Here is a 19302-nt window from a genome sequence, read left to right as displayed (position 1 = left end):
CCTTCTGAGGAGGTAGAGGCTTTCTTGACTGTAGCATCAATGTGGATGGACCACGACAGTTTGTGTTGTGATATTTACTCATAGGAGCTTGAAGCCTCCACCTCAGCACTACCAATACATGTGGAGCGTGTCCTCCATTCTGCTTCCTGAAGTTAACAATGAGCTCCTTTATTTTGCTCACATTGAGGTAGAGATTGTTGTCTTTACACCATGCTACTAAGCTCGCTGTCTTTTTCCTATACTCTCATTGTTGTTTCAGATCCAACCCACTACAGTGGTGTCATCAACAAATTTGTAAATGGAGTTCAAGCTGAATTTGGTCACATAGTCATGGGTGTATAAGGCATATAGTATTGGTGCATCGGTGTTGAGGATTATTGTGGAGGAGGTTTGTCACCTATCCTTACTGATTGTGGGTAAGGAGGCCAAGGATTCAGTTGCACAGTGGGGAGCAGAGTTCTAGGTCTCAGAGTTTGGAGGTGAGTTTGATTGGAATTATGGCATTAAAGGTGGCGCTAAAGGCAGTTAATAGGAGCCTGACGTAGGTGTCTTTGTTGTCCAGACATTCCAGAGACGTTGATCTGCCATGGATCTATTGTGACAGTGAGCAAATTGTGGTGGATCAAGGCTAGCTGGGAGGCTGAAGTTGATGTGCGCCATGACTAATCTGTTGAAGCACTCCGTAATGATGGATGTCAGAGCCACCCGGTGGTAGTCATGAGGGCAGGGAGCAATAGTAAGAACTGCAGCTGCTGGAGTTAGAGATAACACAGTATGGAGCTGGAGGAACTCAGCAGGCCAGGCAGCATCAGAGGAGCAAGGAAGTTGACTTTTAGGTTGGATTTTCTGAATGTTTTTATAGAAGGGTTCTGACCTGAAATATTAAAGTTTCTGCTCCTCTGATACTGCCGTCCATTTATATTGCCGTCCATTTACTACAACTGCAAGCTAATTCTAAGTGGTCTCATGCAGAAGGGCGCGGGGGGGGGGGGTCCTCTGAACTGCACCTCTCTGCAGTCTCTGTCCATTTGAGCAATAATCTGAGCAATAGGTGTGGTGTTACACAGTGGAGCTCTCTCCGCCTGGTGGCAGCGAGAACAGGGGGAAGAGAGTTTGAATGAGTAGGAGCAGCAGAGGTCGCTCCACTTCATTTGTAAGTTAAATTCACAATTTGACTCCAAAATTATCAGCCTGTTTCGGAGTGCGCTTGAGGGACAGCTTCTTGCACTTGGCTCTCTCTGTCATTCAGCGCAGACACAGAGAGAGAGAGAGAGAGAGAGGGGGGGAATGAAAGGAGCGGGTGTGGTGGGAAGGAGGAGTAAGGCAGAGGAAATCACGCCGAGCAGCGGATATTGACAAGAACATCCGAGCCTTTGAAAGTATCCCGCCGGAAGAGTGAGTGGAGAAGGGATAGAGACATGTCTCTGTGCCGGAGAGTCTGGAACGTGTGGATCCCGGTCCGCAGGCAGACCGTCCTGGGGAGGAGGAGGGAGGCAGTGGTGAGTACACTCACTCACTCGCACAGACACAGACAGACGCGGGAACACACACGCTCACAGCTAGAATACACTGCATGTGCAGGCGATGAGCACCGACAGACTCTCACACACAGCCTAGAGAACAGTTTGAAGGGCGTTAAGTATAGAGTGTCTCAGTCCCACTCCCAGAGGAAGATCCTGGAGGCGGGCTGACCGTGTATGTAAAATATACATCAGAGTGTTAATAAGTGTCAGTGAGTGTGTTATATGATACTAGACCCCCTAACACACACTCGTACTGACACTAACACACTATGGATTAACACACTGAACAATAAACACATCCACTTGTACACCCAACACTCAGTAGTAAACTAATATACATACCAATACTCTCACTTGCGCACACATTGGCACACCACCCTAATAGTCAAACTGATACACTACACTAATGTACCAATACTCACACTGACACACACCATTTTAAAAACTAAAAACAGGAGCAGGCCTTTCAGCCCATCAACACTACTCTGCCATTCAGTAGGATCATAGTTGACCCAGCATTCCTCATATCCACTTTCCTGTGGTTTCCTCACAAACTTGATTCCCAACTGATCAAGAATCTAGCTATCTCAGACTTAAATATACACAAGGAGCCTACCCCCACAGCACTCTGTGGCAAGGAAGTCCAAATACACTCAAAGCTCTGAGAGAAGAAATTCTCCTTGAGCTCAGTCTTAAATTGGTGTCCCTTTCTTCTGAAACTATGCCTTCTGGTCCTAGACTCTCCCGTAAGGGGAAATACCCTCTCAGTATTTACCCTGTTGAAGCATGTAGGATTCTTAAGAGGTTCAATAAGATCAGCTCTCATTCTTCTAAACTGCAGTGAATAGGGTGTCAAACTGTTTAGTCTTTGCTCCTAATATGTTCTTTCCATACCAGGCATCATCTTATCACAAAATGATACCTTCCCTTAAATAAAGGGACCAAAACTATTTGTAGTACTCCCAATGTGGTCTCACCAGTTTCTTGGATGCACACTTACATACACAATGATACACTAAAACACACAGTGATATAATGCCATTAAAACACACTGCTGCACTTGTTACTTGGTATATGAAGTCCCAGTGATGAGTACAAGAGACACAGTTAAAGCTGACATTTATACAGGCTCCCTATATCTCTCTCACTCAGTCCTGGAGATATCCATGTCCCTCTGGCAGGGAGAGAGTTAACAAGCTGCCAGCCTGTCAACTAATGAGGCCCTGCTGGGCTCATGTCTGAACTGAAGTGAAAACAAAACATCTATCCAGACATAAAGTGACTGTAGAAAGTAATCTGGTTAATTTCTATATGTTCACCCTTGCTGGCAGCAGCTCTATTCGGGCCTTCACTTGGCATGTTTACAATTGGAAAAAGAAACCTATTTCCTTTTGAACGTCAGAGATGATTTGCATGAGCTTCCGTGCTGTCAGTAGTTTCAGAAAAATGCCACTTGTTTTGAGGGAGTCCATTTTTTTTTACACAAGTAAACTCTTTGACAGGGCGGGGTCTCAATACTGAAAACAGCCACAACTCCTGATGCAAGACACCAGTTGACTGATGTGTTGAATATGTGACTGTGGTGTTGAAAGAGATTGGTCCCATTGCAGGAGCTCTAAACTTAGACTTTTGAAGATTGTCAATGTACAACATGATAGATTAAAATCAGTGCAGTGAATGGTAAGAGTGGCAAGTGTTTCTTTGTAAAATCCCACTTGAGAAGGCTAACTAACTTGAGAAGTCAAGAGTTGTGAAAAGTGTATTACGATTTACCCATTTGGTTTGAATTTGCATCTTTAATTTTTAAAAAAATTTCAAATATGTACTTTAATCATAAATGTCTTTATATACTTATACAAGCATATTTATGCACACATGCATAGTGAGAAATGCAGTTTGGTTCTGTACAGTAGCATATCAAGGAAACAAACAAACATTGGAGTTTGAATCTATCCAAATGATCCAAAGGCATCTCTTATTTGTGCAAGAGTATATTTACTTATAATTGAGGTACCAGAATGGTCCAATAACTGAACAGACCCTATTTAACTTCAGCAAAAGCACTTCAGACAGTGGTCTTTCCCCACATTGCCTCTTTAATCTTCTAGTTTTAAAGTTATAATCAAAACTTGAATCAAAATTAGAAGCTTTAACGATCACAAACTTGTCAAGACATGAATTGGGTATTATTTTTCAGTTTAAATGACTGCTTATTCCCCATTTTGATAAAAGGATATTTCAAGTGCCTTATTTCACAGATTGAACTAAACAAATGTTTATTTTCTGCTGATTTAAAATTTGACATTGCTTTGTTGGAAAATTAACTAATTGTATTTGTTGCTTGGATGTCTAAAATACGCATCTCAACTTCTATGTCAACTAGGAGATGATGGAAAATAAATTTGCTTATAAAAATGTGTCTTTTCTATGTAGAGTGAAATTCTGAGATCCTACCTTGTGTTAATTTTTAATCCAGTTGAAATAAAGTGATGGAAATGGTGCCCCTTCAGCACCTAATGCTCTCCCAAGCGCTGTGGTTTAACTTGGGTAGGAGAAATTCACAGGCAACAGCACATGACATTTGTAGAGTGGTTAGGGGTAGCTCATTTTAATCTTTTGACTGCATAATGAGAAGTCTGCCTCCTTTTGGCAACTGCATTCTCGCATCCAGGCTGAAATCACAAATGTAATTGTGAAAGGACAAGTGGACATGAGCCAATTTCTTACCATTCTGTTGCCTACCTCTACAGATATGTGGTATGCCACCAAACAGATGAAAATTCCACTTTTCACTGAAAGGATAAACCTTTTTCAAAAAAAAACTTCTTCCATCCTTCCCTTTTGACTTTCCCCACAACAAGTACTGTTCTCCACCGGTGATCTTTGAAACTATCCACTTGAGCCAACATAGATACTGGAGTTAGCCATTCAGAGTCTCTCAAGGCTCTCCTGCCATTCAGTTAGGTCATTGCTGACCGATATATCATTTGCTTTTATAAACTGCATTTAATCTCCTCGCTTTTGTAAACCTTAATACCCACCTAACAATCCATTTAGGCTTTGATATTTTCAATTGACCTGGCATTGGTAGTTTTTTTGGAGAAGACTGTTCCAAATCTCCACAACATTTTGTTTGAAGAAGTAGCTGCTGACATCATCCTGATGAGTTTAGTTCTGGAGCTACGGTTATAGCACCGTGTCCTGCCCGACGGAATCATTTCTCTCTCAAGACGAGCCTGAGCAGTGTGGTTGGCTGCACGCAAGGGCAAGATAGTGCTGTCCAAGTACTGGTGGGATTAGCCATGGCTATTTATGTATAAATCTTACAGCAACCTTTAGGTGAGGGGCAAGCATGTGGTTAAGCACAATCCAAGATACACATCTGTGTCTTGGCCTTGAAGTCAGCAATTCCCAAACTACGCCATTCAAATTCATTGAGTGTCATGAAGTTTTTGTATTTGAGTTATAGACACAAACTGAATCTGCTCCAGATTAAAACACAGCCTTGTCCATTTTAAGTGTTCATTAAATAGTATGATAGATGTTTGTTGCTGACTGACAGCCTTACTGGTATTGCAAGTGAACAGATTTCATTTCTTCAGATGTTAATAGTTGGAGACTCTGAAAGCAACAAATTTATAGTTAAACTTTTTAAAAAAACTTTGTCTCTGTTCCCCTCTCTGAATCAAATCATTCTCTTCTCATTCTATATCTGATTTGGCATTGAAATGATACATTTAAATTACACTTACTTCTCTGTTGAATAATTCAATCTGGTTTAGTTATGGAGTTGCTTACCCATTCAGTGCAGTGGGGAAGAAACCAAAATGTGTTTGGCTCTTTAAATATTGTTTTCCTTACTTAACAGAGATCTTAATATTGCAGAGCAGAGCAGAGCAGAGCAAATCTGTAAACCAATGCCTCTGACAGCTGCTGGGCAATTGAATACTTTCCTGATACAGATTTTCAGCAGCTGGGTATCAACAGTGAGTGCCAGTGAATGGGTATACTTCTGCACAGTTAGGTTTTTACATATTTTGATGTAAGGGCATTTAGACTTGAAAAGTCAAGGCTTATGTTTTGTGCAAGTTTAGTTCATATTTGCTGTATGAAGCAGCTAGTTCTTGCCATTCATGGTGTATCAGACAGGAGGAGTGTTTTTTTACCCTTTGTGGAGTTAATGGCAGAGCAGCACAATGTGAACATTTTTAGGATGTTTAAGTATGTGATTGCCACTTGCATGAAGTAGCTGTACTGTTCACGCACAAATAATGCTGAGCACTGTGCTGTTACTATAGAAATGAGACAGGAAGTAAGCCATTTAGCCCTTCAAGCCTGCTTTACCATTCAGTGTGATCATGGCTCATCCTCTCTCTCAATTCCAGCTTTCTCCCTGTACCCCTTGGTGCCTTTTAAAATCTAAAACGTTATCAAATTTTTTCATGAACTTGGTCATTGAATTGGCCTCCATGCCCTTCTGTGGTAGTGAGTTCCATTGGCTGACTACCCCTGAGTGAAAACATTTTTTCCTCATCTCAGTCCTAAATGACTACACCTTATCCCCAGACTGTGACCCCAGTTCCTAACTCCCAACCCAGCAGCAACACCTTCCGGACATTAGCCTGACAAGCAACTATTACAGCAGTTTAGTAGCGAAATCAGCAAGTGCTTAAGATGGCAAATGGGATTTTGGCATTTATTGCCGGGTTGAAGAAACAGGAATGAAAGGTGATCTCATTGAAGCATGCCAGACTCTGAGGAGGTTTGACAGGGTAGATGTTAAGAATAAAAGCAAAATACTGCAGATGCTAGAAATCTGAAGTAAACACAATGCTGGAGAAACTCAGCAGCATTTGTGGATAGATAAACAGTTAACGTTTCAAGTCCAATATGACTATTATGTTCTTGTGATCAATACCGATTCACCTGTTTCTGAGCCCTCTAATGCCTTTCTGTAATTGTCTAGTTTGGGACCACAATGACGGTAATTCAGCAGGCCAGATCTTGGTATCGATTTTCATTAAGGGGTGGATTATCATAATTAGCTGTTGAACCTCTTACAAGCAGTTGTCCCTGGAGCTGCTTAAAAGCCCCAGTGAGTTACAGTGGGATTGAATTAATTCATTAATTGCTGGAATTTCTGCCTATCATGCTGGTATGTTGTAGATGTGCATTAACGTTCAGCAAATTCAGGCCATGGTGCATTGATTTTGTGATTCCCGAAAGCCATGTCATTTCGAATTCAGTATTCTTTTCTCACCTTCTCCAATTACCCCAACTCTCTTCCCTCGTAAAAACACTGCCACTGACAGGATAGTCATGTTTGCCATCATGGGGAAAGATAATTATTTTTCTTCTCTAATTGCTTTCTCTGATCTGCACCCCATATCCATTTAAACAAGACTGTTCAAAATAAAGCTGAGTTTTATAGAGTCATAACTAATTCAATTTGAGTAATCTAATTGTAATTTGCAGCCATTAAGCGACAATAATGAACTTGGCTCCACTTCCAAATGGTACAATTTGCTTTGTTTCTGATTCGTTTGCCTTAATGTGTTAAAGCATGCTCTGAGATATTTTACGTTGAATTCAGTCGCAGATCCATCAGTCCTTTGTGTTTAGGGGTTGGGGAAGAGAGGGGAAAATGACATAGTAAGTATTTAAAGCATTCATTGCTTTTATGCTTGGTTTTTGGAAATTTATGTCTGGATAAAAATGGATAGCATCTGTTTATTGCATTCAAAACTGTACTAGTTGTTGTTCTTTTATAACTGAATTGAATAGTAAATGTAATTGCCATTGATTGGAATTTACTGATTGCCATTTGTGGAACTATATCAGTTAGAGACCAAGTACCCATGTGAGATGTAGTCAATTTAATTTCAGGATTTCAAACATCATTTCCATCCTGAAATGAACTGACCTGAATCATCATTTGCTTCCAGCTTTGACCAGAATGAATGTAGTTTAATCACTAACCCTAATCGGAATAAATTCATTGCTGGGATTGAGATGGCGTTTCCCTATCATTGTCAGTTCATTGCTAGGACTGAAACCAATATTTTTAAAACTGGTTAAGCTAGTATCATGTTAGCAGATGAAATAAATCAGCTTTGGGTGGAATTAAATCATTGGCAATAGATTACCAAAACAGTTTAATGTGCATACTCCTGGTTTAAAGTAATGTTCAGCAAATATTTTGAGTAAACTCTTTTCATGATTCATGTGTGCTACAAATAAAGTTACTGTTTCTTGATTATTTTGAAAAACAGTCTGTAACAAGGATATGTAGGCAAACGGTTCTTTTGAGCAAAGTTCAGAAATTAAAACTTCAATGCAAAACACAGAGATCCTAATACCTTGGGTGTCTTTTTAATATCTGAGAGGAAAAGATTTGGAAAGGACATGAGGGGCCACTTTTTTAAACACAGTGTGGCGAATGAACTGCCAGAGACAATGGTGGATGCAGGTACAGTTAAAAGACATTTGGATAAGTTCATGAATAGGAAAGGTTTGGAGGATATGGGCCATGCACAGGTATAGAACATAGAACAATACAGCACAGAACAGGTCCTTCAGCCCTCGATGTTGCGCCGACCTGTGAACTAATCTAAGCCCCTCCCCCACACTATCCCATCATTATCCATATGCTTATCCAAGGACTGTTTAAATGCCCCTAATGTGGCTGAGTTAACTACATTGGCAGGCAGGGTGTTCCACGCCCTTACCACTCTCTGAGTAAAGAACCTGCCTCTGACATCTGTCTTAAATCTATCACCCCTCAATTTGTAGCTATGCCCCCTTGTACAAGCTGAAGTCATCATCCTCAGGAAAAGACTCTCGCTGTCCACCCTATCTAATCCTCTGATCATCTTGTATGTCTCTATTAAATCCCTTCTTAGCCTCCTTCTCTCCAATGAGAGCAGACCCAAGTCCCTCAGCCTTTCTTCGTAGGGCCTTCGCTCCAGACCAGGCAACATCCTGGTAAATCTCCTGTGTGCCTTTTCCAAAGTTTCCACATCCTTCCTATAATGGGGCGACCAGAACTGCATGCAATATTCCAAGTGAGGCCACACTAGCGTTTTGTACAGTTGTAGCATGACATCACGGCTCTGGAACTCAATCCCTCTACCAATAAAACCTAACACACCGTAAGCCTTCTTAACAGCACTATCAACCTGGGTGGCAACTTTCAGGGATCTATGTACACGAACATCAAGATCCCTTTGCACATCTACACTACCAAGAATCTTTCCACTGACCCGGTCTTCTGCCTTCCTATTATTCTTCCCAAAGTGAATCGCCTCACATTTATCCACATTGAACTCTATTTGCCACCTTTCAGCCCAATTCTGCAGTTTATCCAAGTCTCCCTGCAACCTGCAACATTCTTCCATACTGTCCACCACTCTACCGACTTTAGTGTCATCTGCAAACTTACTAACCCAGCCACCTATACCTATGCCTGCGCCCAAGTCATTTATAAAAATGACAAACAGCAGTGGTCCCAAAACAGATCCTTGAGGCACACCACTAGTAACTGGACTCCAGGCTGAATATTTTCCATCAACCACCACTCGTTGCCTTCTTACAGAAAGACAGTTTTTAATCCAAACTGCTAAATCTCCCTCAATCCCGTGCCCCTGTATTTTCTCCAATAGCCTACCATGTGGAACCTTATCAAAGGCTTTACTGAAGTCCATGTACACCACGTCAACTGCCCTACCCTCATCCAAATGCTTGGTCACCTTCTCAAAAAACTCAATGAGGTTTGTGACACACAACCTGCCCCTGACGAATCCATGCTGACTACCTCCAATCAAATTGTCGCTTGCTAGATGATTATAAATCCTATCTCTTATAATCCTTTCCAAAATTTTTCCTACAACAGACGTAAGGCTCACAGGTCTGCAATTACCAGGGTCATCCCTATTGCCCTTCTTGAACAAGGGCACAACAATTGCAATCCTCCAGTCCTCTGGTACTAAACCTGTAGACAATGAGGACTTAAGGATCAAGGCCAAAGGCTCCGCCACCACCTCCCTAGCTTCCCAGACAATCCTCGGAAAAATCCCATCTGGCCCAGGGGATTTACCTACCTTCACACCTTCTAGAATTGATAACACCACCTCCTTACTAACCTTAATCCTTTCAATTCTAGTAGCCCGTAACTCAGTCATCTCCTCTACAATATTCTCCTGTTCCTCAGTGAAAACAGATGAGAAATAATCATTTAGCACCTCTCCTATCTCCACAGAATCCACACACAACTTCCCACTTCTGTCTTTGACTGGCCCTATTCCTACCCTAGTCATCCTCTTATCCCTCACATACCTATAGAAAGCCTAAGGGTTCTCCTTTATTCTACCTGCCAATGCCTGCTCATGTCCCCTCCTTGCTCTTCTTAACTCTCTCTTTAAATCCTTCCTAGCTAATCTGTAACTCTCCATCATCTCATTGTCACATAAGCCTCCCTCTTCCACTTAACAAGAGAGACAATTTCTTTAGTAAACCACGGTTCCCTTACCTTATCGCTTCCTCCCTGTCTGACAGGGACATACCTATCAAGGACACGCAATATCTGTTCCTTAAACCAGCTCCACATTTCGATTGTCCCCATCCCTTGCATTTTGCTAACCCATTCTATGCCTCCTAAATCTTGCCTAATCGCATTATAATTGCCCTTCCCTCATCTATAACTCTTGCCCTGTGGCAAGTTCCGATCCCTTTCCATTGCTAAAGTAAACATAACCGAATTATGGTCCAAAGTGCTCACCTGCCACTAAATCAAACACCTGGCCCGGTTCATTACCAAGTACCAGATCCAGTGTGGCCTCCCCTCTTGTTGGCCCTTTGACATACTGAGTCAGGAAACCCTCCTGCACACATTGGACAAAAGCTGATCCATCCAACGTACTAGAGTTGTAGCATTTCCAGTCAATGTTAGGGAAGTTAAAGTCTCCCATAATGACCACCCTGTTCTTTTCACTCCTGCCCAGAATAGTTTTGCCGATCCTCTCCTCCACATCCCTGGAACTTTGTGGGGGCCTGTAAAAAAAAACTCCCAGCAGTGTTACCTCTCCTCTCCTGTTTCTGACCTCAGCCCATACCACCTCAGTAGATGAGTCCTTTATAGTATGTGAGACTAAAGATTGTGATCATGGTCAGCCTGGACTGGTTGGACTGAAGGGCCTGGTTCCATGCTGTGTGATTGTATGGGGTTGCTGATTAAATATGATCAGGGCAACACAATTTTAATATGTGATAATGGTGCAGTTTTCATAAATATTTTATGATTACAAGGACCATGAATGCAGCCTTGTGGAAAGCTAATATCTAGAAAGCACAGATTGTCTGGAACATTAGTTAATTTAACACTTCAGTGTTGGAAAGGATCTAAGACCTAAAATGTTGTTATATTTCACCGAGCTTGAATCAGGGTCCAACCCAATTGCAAAAAAAAAGTATCAGATTACTAGGACTTACTAAGATTGGCAACTGGGAGGCCCGTTTTTAGTGAATTCCACTAGGTCTATCTTAAGCTTTGGCAGTTTTATATTTGGCTTCCAGCAAACTGTGTTAGAAACTGCTTTGGGGGCATCAAAATTCACGAAAGAACCTTGTGCATGTTTGGTCCAATTTTAATTCCACAGCTGGTTAGGCCTAGCATCTGGAGAAGCCCACTTTTATTATGAACAAAACGTGTAATCCAGCTTGATTCACGACTTGTGAAGACTTTTAATTGTGGCTAAAATATGTCAGGTGAGTTATTTAAAAGCATGCTGCAACAAATTAACGATTTTGAACAAGATGCAGCGCATTCTGGTCTCAGCAACTCATGATTTGGAAAGAAAGCAGGTGATTTTACGAAAATGTCTCCCAGTGTAACCCAGCACAAACCTCACTATTTGTAGCTATGATACTGCTGTGTAACTGAGAAGGCATCACCATCTTCAGCAACTTTTCCACTGCAAACCCCCTCAACAATTGGTGCCAATTTTCTGGCCTTGAGAGACATGAACATTGCACAGACCTACAGGCATGACTCTAATTGTTCCCAATGCCGCTGTTTCTCCCCAGGGTTTATTGTCTGTACATGAGTTTTTGTTCATCTAAAGTTTTAAATAAGTTTCTTTTGCCTTTGTGGTTTCTTTGTTATGCAAAGGCTATTTTCCAGTTCTCAACACTGTCTGCTTTGCTTAAAATCTGATTCCAAGGATCCAGTCAGTTTTTCGACTGGTTATGATATTTGGGCCTAGCTGTGTTACTAGATTAAATTTGGACTGTATTTCTGAGGCAACATTTGAAACCCAAGGTAATAAAGTGCCCAGTGATGTGACTCTGCAGCACCTGGTGGATTAAGGTTAGTTTGAATGAATGAAGTGTGATAGATAAAATGCTGCTTAATAAGTTGTCTTTACCTGTAGATTTACAGCAACTTCAGGATAATATTCATTATAGTGTTCATGCCATCTCTCAAACTTGATGCTGATTCTTGGTCACTACCATCTTCTATCACTGCCATCACTACCATCCTCAGAAGGAACTGCCTTCTCCCAGTTGTAACGTTTATTCCATTGTTGTTTTTCTTGGCATTCATTCTTATGCTAGGGGCAGGTCATGTGGTTCTTCTTGGAATTCACCTTGTGTTGATGAGCTGAGTTGGACACTCCACCGTGTGTGGTCTGACCAGCGTGTCATACAGCTCGGACATTTAATTGTTGCACAGTGGATGGACTGGAATGAAAGGAGCATTGAATCTTTTAGCTTCATGTTTTATTATCTCAACAACACACAATAGCTTTTAGTTTTCCTCCCTGTGCATTTTATACTTGCATTAAATTTCACCTGTGGTAGTCCTGTTGAGCATCTTTGGATGTTTTGTTGTGATGTTAAAGCTGCTGTAGCAGTGCAGGTTGTTTGCCTGTGTTTTTGACCAGCTCGTCTTGTAGTTCCCAAGCTGCATATTTCAAATCTAGTCCACTTCCCTATTTTGAAATAATCTTTAAAAATGTCATAATCTGTGTTAAATTTCTGAATCAAAGTCATTAGTCTATTTGCTAGAATTTCTTGCATCTGGTGAAAGAACATGTTGTGCATGCTTTGATGCCCCACAGTGTGTGCATGAATGTAATGAAACTGAAAACTTTTAATGGCAAAGTAACAGAATAATGTTGAGTTACAATAGTAATTTTGTGGGGTTTGTTTGACCGTGAACTGTCAGCATTTACCATTGCTACCATTTGACCATAACTTATGAACTTACCACAGGTGGCTATAAGAAGACACAACTTATAGAACAAGAGGTGCATTTTGCAGTTTAGGATCAAATGTTTAGGTCAATGAGACCAGTTAAGAACATAATGTTTTTCCCCAGTTCACTGAAGAAGGAGGCTTTCCTGAACCTGATTCTGGGACATTATTTTGTTCAAGTATTGGTAAGGGATCATTTAGGGAACAGTGATCACAGCGAGAGTTGGGATAAGGAGTGACATTTTCAGCATGGCAAACTGTGACTATTGGAATGCCACAGGGATCAGTGCTGGGACAAGAAATATTTATATATTAATGGCTTGAGTGAGCAAAATGAATGTACTATAGCCTTATATGCAGATGACACACAAATAGTTGGGAAGGCAGATGATGAGGGTGACAGAGCCTGTAGAGAAATATTGACAATGTAAACAAATGGGCAAAGACTTGGCTGTAGAATATTACGTGGAAAAATATGAGGATATGCATTTTAGAAGGAAGAATAGAAGAGCTGAATTTTATTTAAATGGAAAAAGACCGTGGAAAGCAATGGAACAGAGCTTTTGGGAGCCCTTGTCCATGAATCACAGAAAGCTGGCATCTTATTTCAGCAGATAGTAGGCAAGACAAATGGAATGCTAGACTTCAGTTCAAAGGATTTGGAATATAAAAGTAGGGAATTTTGCTAAAACTGTGTAAGTCACTAATCAGACCACAGCTTGAATACAGTGAGCAGTTATTGGCCCCTTCTGAAAGGAAAGATATATACTGATACTGAAGACAGTCAACCAAAGGTGCACTAGGTTGATACTGAGTGTAGACAGATTGTCGTAAGGAGAGATTGAGTAGCTTTGGCCTATACTTATTGGAATATAGAAGACTGGGAACTGACCTGATTGAAACATACAAGATCCTTACAGGACTTGACATGAGAGGTTGTATCCCCTCGTAACCTGATGGGTAGATGGAGTTTAATTTAGATAAATGTGAAGTGCTGCATTTTCGTAAGGCAACCACAGCAAGACTCTTATACATAATGGTAGGGCCTTAGGGAGTGTTGCCAATCAAAGAACTAGGGGTGCAAGTGTACAATTCCTTGAAAGTAGAGTCGCAGGTAGACACGGTGGAGAAGGAGGAGGTTGGCATGCTTGTCTTCATTGGTCAGTGCATGGATTTTAGGAGTTGGGATGTCATATTGCGGTTGCACAAAACATTGATGAGGCCAATTTTAGAATACTGCATTAAATTCTGGATGACCTTCTATAGGGAGGATGTTGTTAAACTCAACAAGTTACAGAAAAGATTTACAAGGATTTTGCCGATGTTGTCAGGTTCGAGCTATAGAGAGAGGCTGAATAGACTGGGGCTTTTTTTCCCTGGAACACCAGAGGCTGAGGAATGACCGTAAAGAGGTTTGTAAAATCGTGAGGGGCATGGTTGAGGTGAATAGACAGGAACATTTCCCTTGGCTGCGGGAGTCCAACATTGGAGAGTATAGGTTTAAGGTGAGGAGGGAAAGATTTAAAAAGGACGTAAGGGGCAACTTTTTCACACAGAGGGTGACCCTTGTACGGAACAAGCTGCTGGAGGTGGTGGAGGTGGATTCAATTACAAATTTAAAAGGCATCTGGGTGGATATATAAATAGGAAGGGTTTAGGGGAATATGGGCCAAATTCTGGCATGTGGGACTAGGTCAGATTGGGATTTCTGGTTGGCGTGGACGAGTTGGACCGAAATGTCTGTTTCTGTGCTGTATGACTCTATGACTGAGAGTTCAAGATCAAAGTGCATAATCTGAGAATAAGGGGTACCATATTTAAGGCAGTCATGAGGAGGAATTTATTCTCTTGATGGGTAGTGAATCTGTGGAATTCTTTCCTGCAGAGAGCTGTCCAAGCTGTGTCATTTGGTATATTCAAGGCTGAGACAGCTCTTTAATCAATAAGAGAATCACAGGGTAGTGGGGAAGATGTTCGAAAGTGGAGTTGAAGATTAGCAGGTCAGCCCCGAGCTCATTGATAGGTGGAACAAACGTAACGGGCTGAATGGCCTACTTTTGCTCCTAAATCATATGGCCTTGCAGCCAAGGAAAGGACAATGAGCTATCTAGAGTAGAAGTACTTGAAGAGAACCACTTTCAGTGGTCCAAGTAAATCAGAATTGAGGTTTGACAGGTAAAAACATTATTGAACAATGGGTACCGTTAAACAGGGAGTAGTTCAGGTTTATTTGAAGTATATCATCATGTGAGAAAATGTAGGGCAACTGGACCACCTCGGAGGTTGAAAGAGTGGAGAGTAATATGAAGCAGAATAAAGGGGCACACAACAGACTGCTAATGTAAAAGAGAACCAGGCTCAATAGAGACAAGTAGAACTGGCTAATTCTGAACGACTCCTGGTACAGGAATGATCTTGCTCAGTAAAATGAATGCAGTAAAGCACTGGATTGAGGCATGAGGGAATTCAGTTCTTTGCTAAGTTGGAAGTTGTTGGGACTGTTCTGCTTAGAGCAGAGTAGGTTGAGAGGAGCTGTGGTATAGAGACACAAAATCAGCAGGCATCTAGATAGACTTATTCTTGTGAGGGATATGAATGTTGCTGGCAAGATTGGAATTTTTTGCCTGTCCCTAAATGCCCTATTTCAAAAGGCAATTATGAGTCAACCCTGTATTGCGTTGGGTCTGGAGTCACATGTAGGTCAAACCAGGTAAAGATGGCAGATTTCTTTCCCTGAAAGGACATTACTGAAAGAGAGAGGTTTTTACAACAATGGACAGTGGCTACATGGTTGACAAGCATTTGGCCCCAGATTGTTTGTTGACTTCAAATTTCACCATCTGCAATGGGGGGAATCAAACGAGTGTCCCTAGAACAACCCCCTGGGGCCTCGGGATCACTAGTTCAGTGATATTACCACAACCTACTACCTCCTTATGTAGAGAAGAACTGTTCCCAATGGAGGAATGGTCTAAAATCAAAAGGACATTGGCTCTCTGTCAATAGGCTTAAATCAAAGTTGACATGAAGGAAATCTTTTTTTGACCTGGAACAAATAATTTTCACATTGTTGTTGGGAGCTTGCTGTGTGCTTGTTTCTTTTGCTTATCACAGTATCGGTGTTTCAGAAGTACGCTGTATAATTTTCTGGGATGTCCTGTTGATATGAAATGTACTATATAAATGCAGTTTTATTTTTCTGATTGGCTGATCACAGCCTAATCACCACAAGGCGAGATTGGAAATTTCCATTGTACTATGTAACAACCAATTGTGTTTCAGGACAATATCTAGGTCTAAAAGATATGGTTGAACTTGCGAGGGTGCACAAGAGATTTACAAGGCTATGAACTTTATTGAATCCCGAATATGCAATGATCCCTGTTACATTGCTGTTTGGAACAACTGGCGTCTCAATTTAATACTGTTGGAATTAAGTATCTTTATTTTTGGATTATGTGAAAAGCTATAAGATATTAAACTGCTCAGTCACTTTCTGTATTAAGAAATGTTTTTTTTCCAAGATTTTGAAGGAAGCCATGTGGTTTCTTGGAAACTGAGATCAATAATTTAATGTGGGCTGTGGTCCACCTATTAAATACAGAAAGATAAGTGACTTTGAAAAAACAGCCAAACAAATCTTTTAAGGAGATAAGAGGTGGAATTTATTGCCCCTAATAAAGTAAAAGAAAGAATTCAATGACCAATAAGGGTGGCTTTGCTTTTTGCTTTTTTTCAAAATATAAATTTTGCAGAGTTGTATTTGTTCCTTTGTGCTGAGTGGCTGCGTTCGTGTTGGGTTTAAGATGGAGTATTATTCTAATTCTAGATTATACCTCTGGATGTTAACCAGGTATGGCACTTGTCTTCAGAAATGAGCTTTGTTTGAGAGCAAACAGGTTGTTTTTGAGATCATTAGATGAGTCTGGTGAAAACAGAAGCCTGATGTGGAAACCCTTGACAAGGTGCAGAGAAGGGTTCTAGGGACAGGGAATTCCAGCTGCAAAGGCTACGCTGAAGATGGTGGGTTTCGACATCTTGAAGATTGAGGAGTAAGTTTAGATGAGGATCCAAAGAATAGGGTTCCAATCAGCTGATCACACAAGGACTAGGAGGCACCAACTTACCATTTGACAAGTAGGAGAATTGGGGTTTGGAAGAGACAACGGCAAAATAACTTTTTTTTTTACCTTTTCTCATTTATTTCCAGATAATAGTTCTTTAGAAGAAAATCAGTCATTTAGGTGAATAAAGCAAAACCGTTAGATTTACTATGTTGTCTCAAAACAGTGTTTAAGGCAATTCACCCTTTCAATAGTAACATACAGCACTGGGGAGAAATGATTACCTGAAAATTAGAGACTTTTAATCGGAAGGATTTTATTTGAGTCATAGTGTCGTTACAGCACAACAGGAGGCCATTTGGCCCATTGAGTTTATTCTGGATCTCTAGAGCAATTCAGACAGTCCCATTCCCATGCTTGATCCATATACTCCAGCAAGGCTTAGTACCGGTCCAACTTCATTTTGAAATCATCGATCGTCTCCAGTTTCATTGCCCTTTGTAGGTTGCCCGTTCCAGATTTTTATTGCTTGCTGTATTTTAAAAAAAATACACAAAGCTCGTTCTTCTCCCCCGAACCACCCTAGTAAGTTCTTCCACACAGGTTAGTCCTTTAAAACTTCGGAGCTCAAAAGTGGTGCAAGGAAACGTTAAATTTTTTTTTCTAAAAGTACAACTGAATGTTGGTTTAATTTTAAGTGGTTGGATGTTGCCTTAGATACACTATCAAGCTTTAAAGAGATAGGGATGTTTGGAACTGCTTTTGGAGATGCACGTTTTCTTGATTGGTATAACTTTGTATTTTGCTTTCAGATTTAGCAAATCCTCCAAGCTACTTTCTACCCAATGTGCCCTCCTATCATTGTGACTGATGTGACCAATGTTGGTGTGCGTCATCTTCTGAAATGTTTCAGCTGTTTTCAATACACAAGCGAGTGCAGCAGTGCTTGCTTTATAAATATTCATTACATGATAAATGGAATGACGTATTTGAATGCTTCAGGAGACAGCCTTTGCTCTTGTGATGCTGTTATTCGTATGATCTGGATGAAAAGATTTTGTGAAAAATCAATTGGAGAATGAGGTGATCGTGTCCTGAAGAATTTCTTTGTACAATATCAGTTATGACCCATATTTTCCAAGGGGTGGAAACATTGAAACCATAATTACTTAATGCTTAGATATTGCTGTCAAACGGCAAAATTTGGGCTACGCAGGAGTGTGAGTTAAATGTTTCCGATTCATGTATTATATTATTTGAATCTTTTAAAATATCTACTTTATAAAGTAGCCACCATTTTCATGTAGAATTTTCTTGCACATGCAACATACTCTCTTTTGTGCAAAACAAACCATCTTATTCACAAACTTCAATATTAAGTGCAGAAGGAGTCTATTCAGCCCATTGCCTCCTGCCTTTTCCCATATTCCTGCGATCCATTGCTATCTTAAAAAATCCAATGCCCTTTACAATGCCTAAATTTAACCTACTTCCACCACATTTCCAGGCAGTGCATTCCATACTCTAACTACACACCAGGTGAATACAGTTTTCTTACCCTTGCTGCTTTTGCACATCACCTTTTTTGTTGTTTCCTGTTTTAACCCGCTATCCTAAAAAACTGAAGGATGATACTGCTATAAACCGACGAGTCTGGAGTAATGAGATCACTGCAGTTTCAAAACTCAGTGTTTGCTGGAGCATGATGAGTTGTTGCACAATATTGTTTTTCCCTGGAATAGCGATAGCAGATGTAGACACTACAGAGCTGATGGATTCTGAACGAAGGCAAAAAATTGCTTGATGACATGTTCTGGTTGGCTCCTGACCAAATGACCATGGCTAGTGTGGGGCAGTGCAGCTGAGTACCACCTAACCTGCAAAGAACCTGTATAACCACCAAAGAAATCTCTCTCTTGTCCAAAGGTACTGGGAAGTCTCCAGCAATAGGTGGCTTTCACCCCACTTCCTCTGCAAATTTATTGTTCTCCGACAGTTTTAAGCAGAAAATCTTCAGATACAGGAGAATCTACTGGGTGACATATTTCTCATTGCTGTGGCTTCGGGCTAAAGCCATCCTTCATATTTCAGAGAGAAGAAGACAACACATGACTTTCAATTAGATTGGCAACCTGTTAATTCAGATTATAAAACTGTGCCCTTTCCCTCTCTGTCAGCTGTGCTCCTGTTGGTATCTGTGAGCCTAAAAACTGTGGTTTTGAGTCTCACTCCAGAGATTACAATATAATAATCAAAGCAGCACAGAAAGAATAATGTATTATCCTAGCTATTGTCTTTCAAATAAGATGTTAAATTGAGGCTCTGTTTGCTCTCTTGGATGGGCGTAAAATATTCCATATTCAATATTTTAAGATGGGCAGGGGGTTATTCTAGTGCATTGCCCAATGTTTAATCCTGAATCGATGTCACCCCACAAACACGTTGTCTGAACAGTTATCGTA

General features: G+C 40.8%; 1 protein-coding gene across 2 annotated transcripts in view; it reads left to right on the top strand.

Moving 5' to 3' along the window:
- The first annotated feature begins 1142 nt into the window (after positions 1-1142).
- The window catches only part of LOC125459538 (calcium uniporter protein, mitochondrial-like), a 122679-nt gene continuing 104519 nt past the window's right edge, over positions 1143-19302 (top strand). The window contains exon 1 of one of the 2 annotated variants that reach the window (XM_048546104.2): positions 1143-1499. In XM_048546104.2, the coding sequence (XP_048402061.1) occupies positions 1419-1499 (81 nt within the window). In that variant the 5' untranslated portion in view covers positions 1143-1418. The remainder of the gene's footprint in view (positions 1500-19302) is intronic. The other variant, XM_048546096.2, reaches the window with a different exon arrangement.

Source organism: Stegostoma tigrinum, chromosome 1 (assembly GCF_030684315.1).
Source record: "Stegostoma tigrinum isolate sSteTig4 chromosome 1, sSteTig4.hap1, whole genome shotgun sequence".
Lineage (NCBI taxonomy): Eukaryota > Metazoa > Chordata > Chondrichthyes > Orectolobiformes > Stegostomatidae > Stegostoma > Stegostoma tigrinum.
This window is presented reverse-complemented; position numbering and strand designations above follow the sequence as displayed.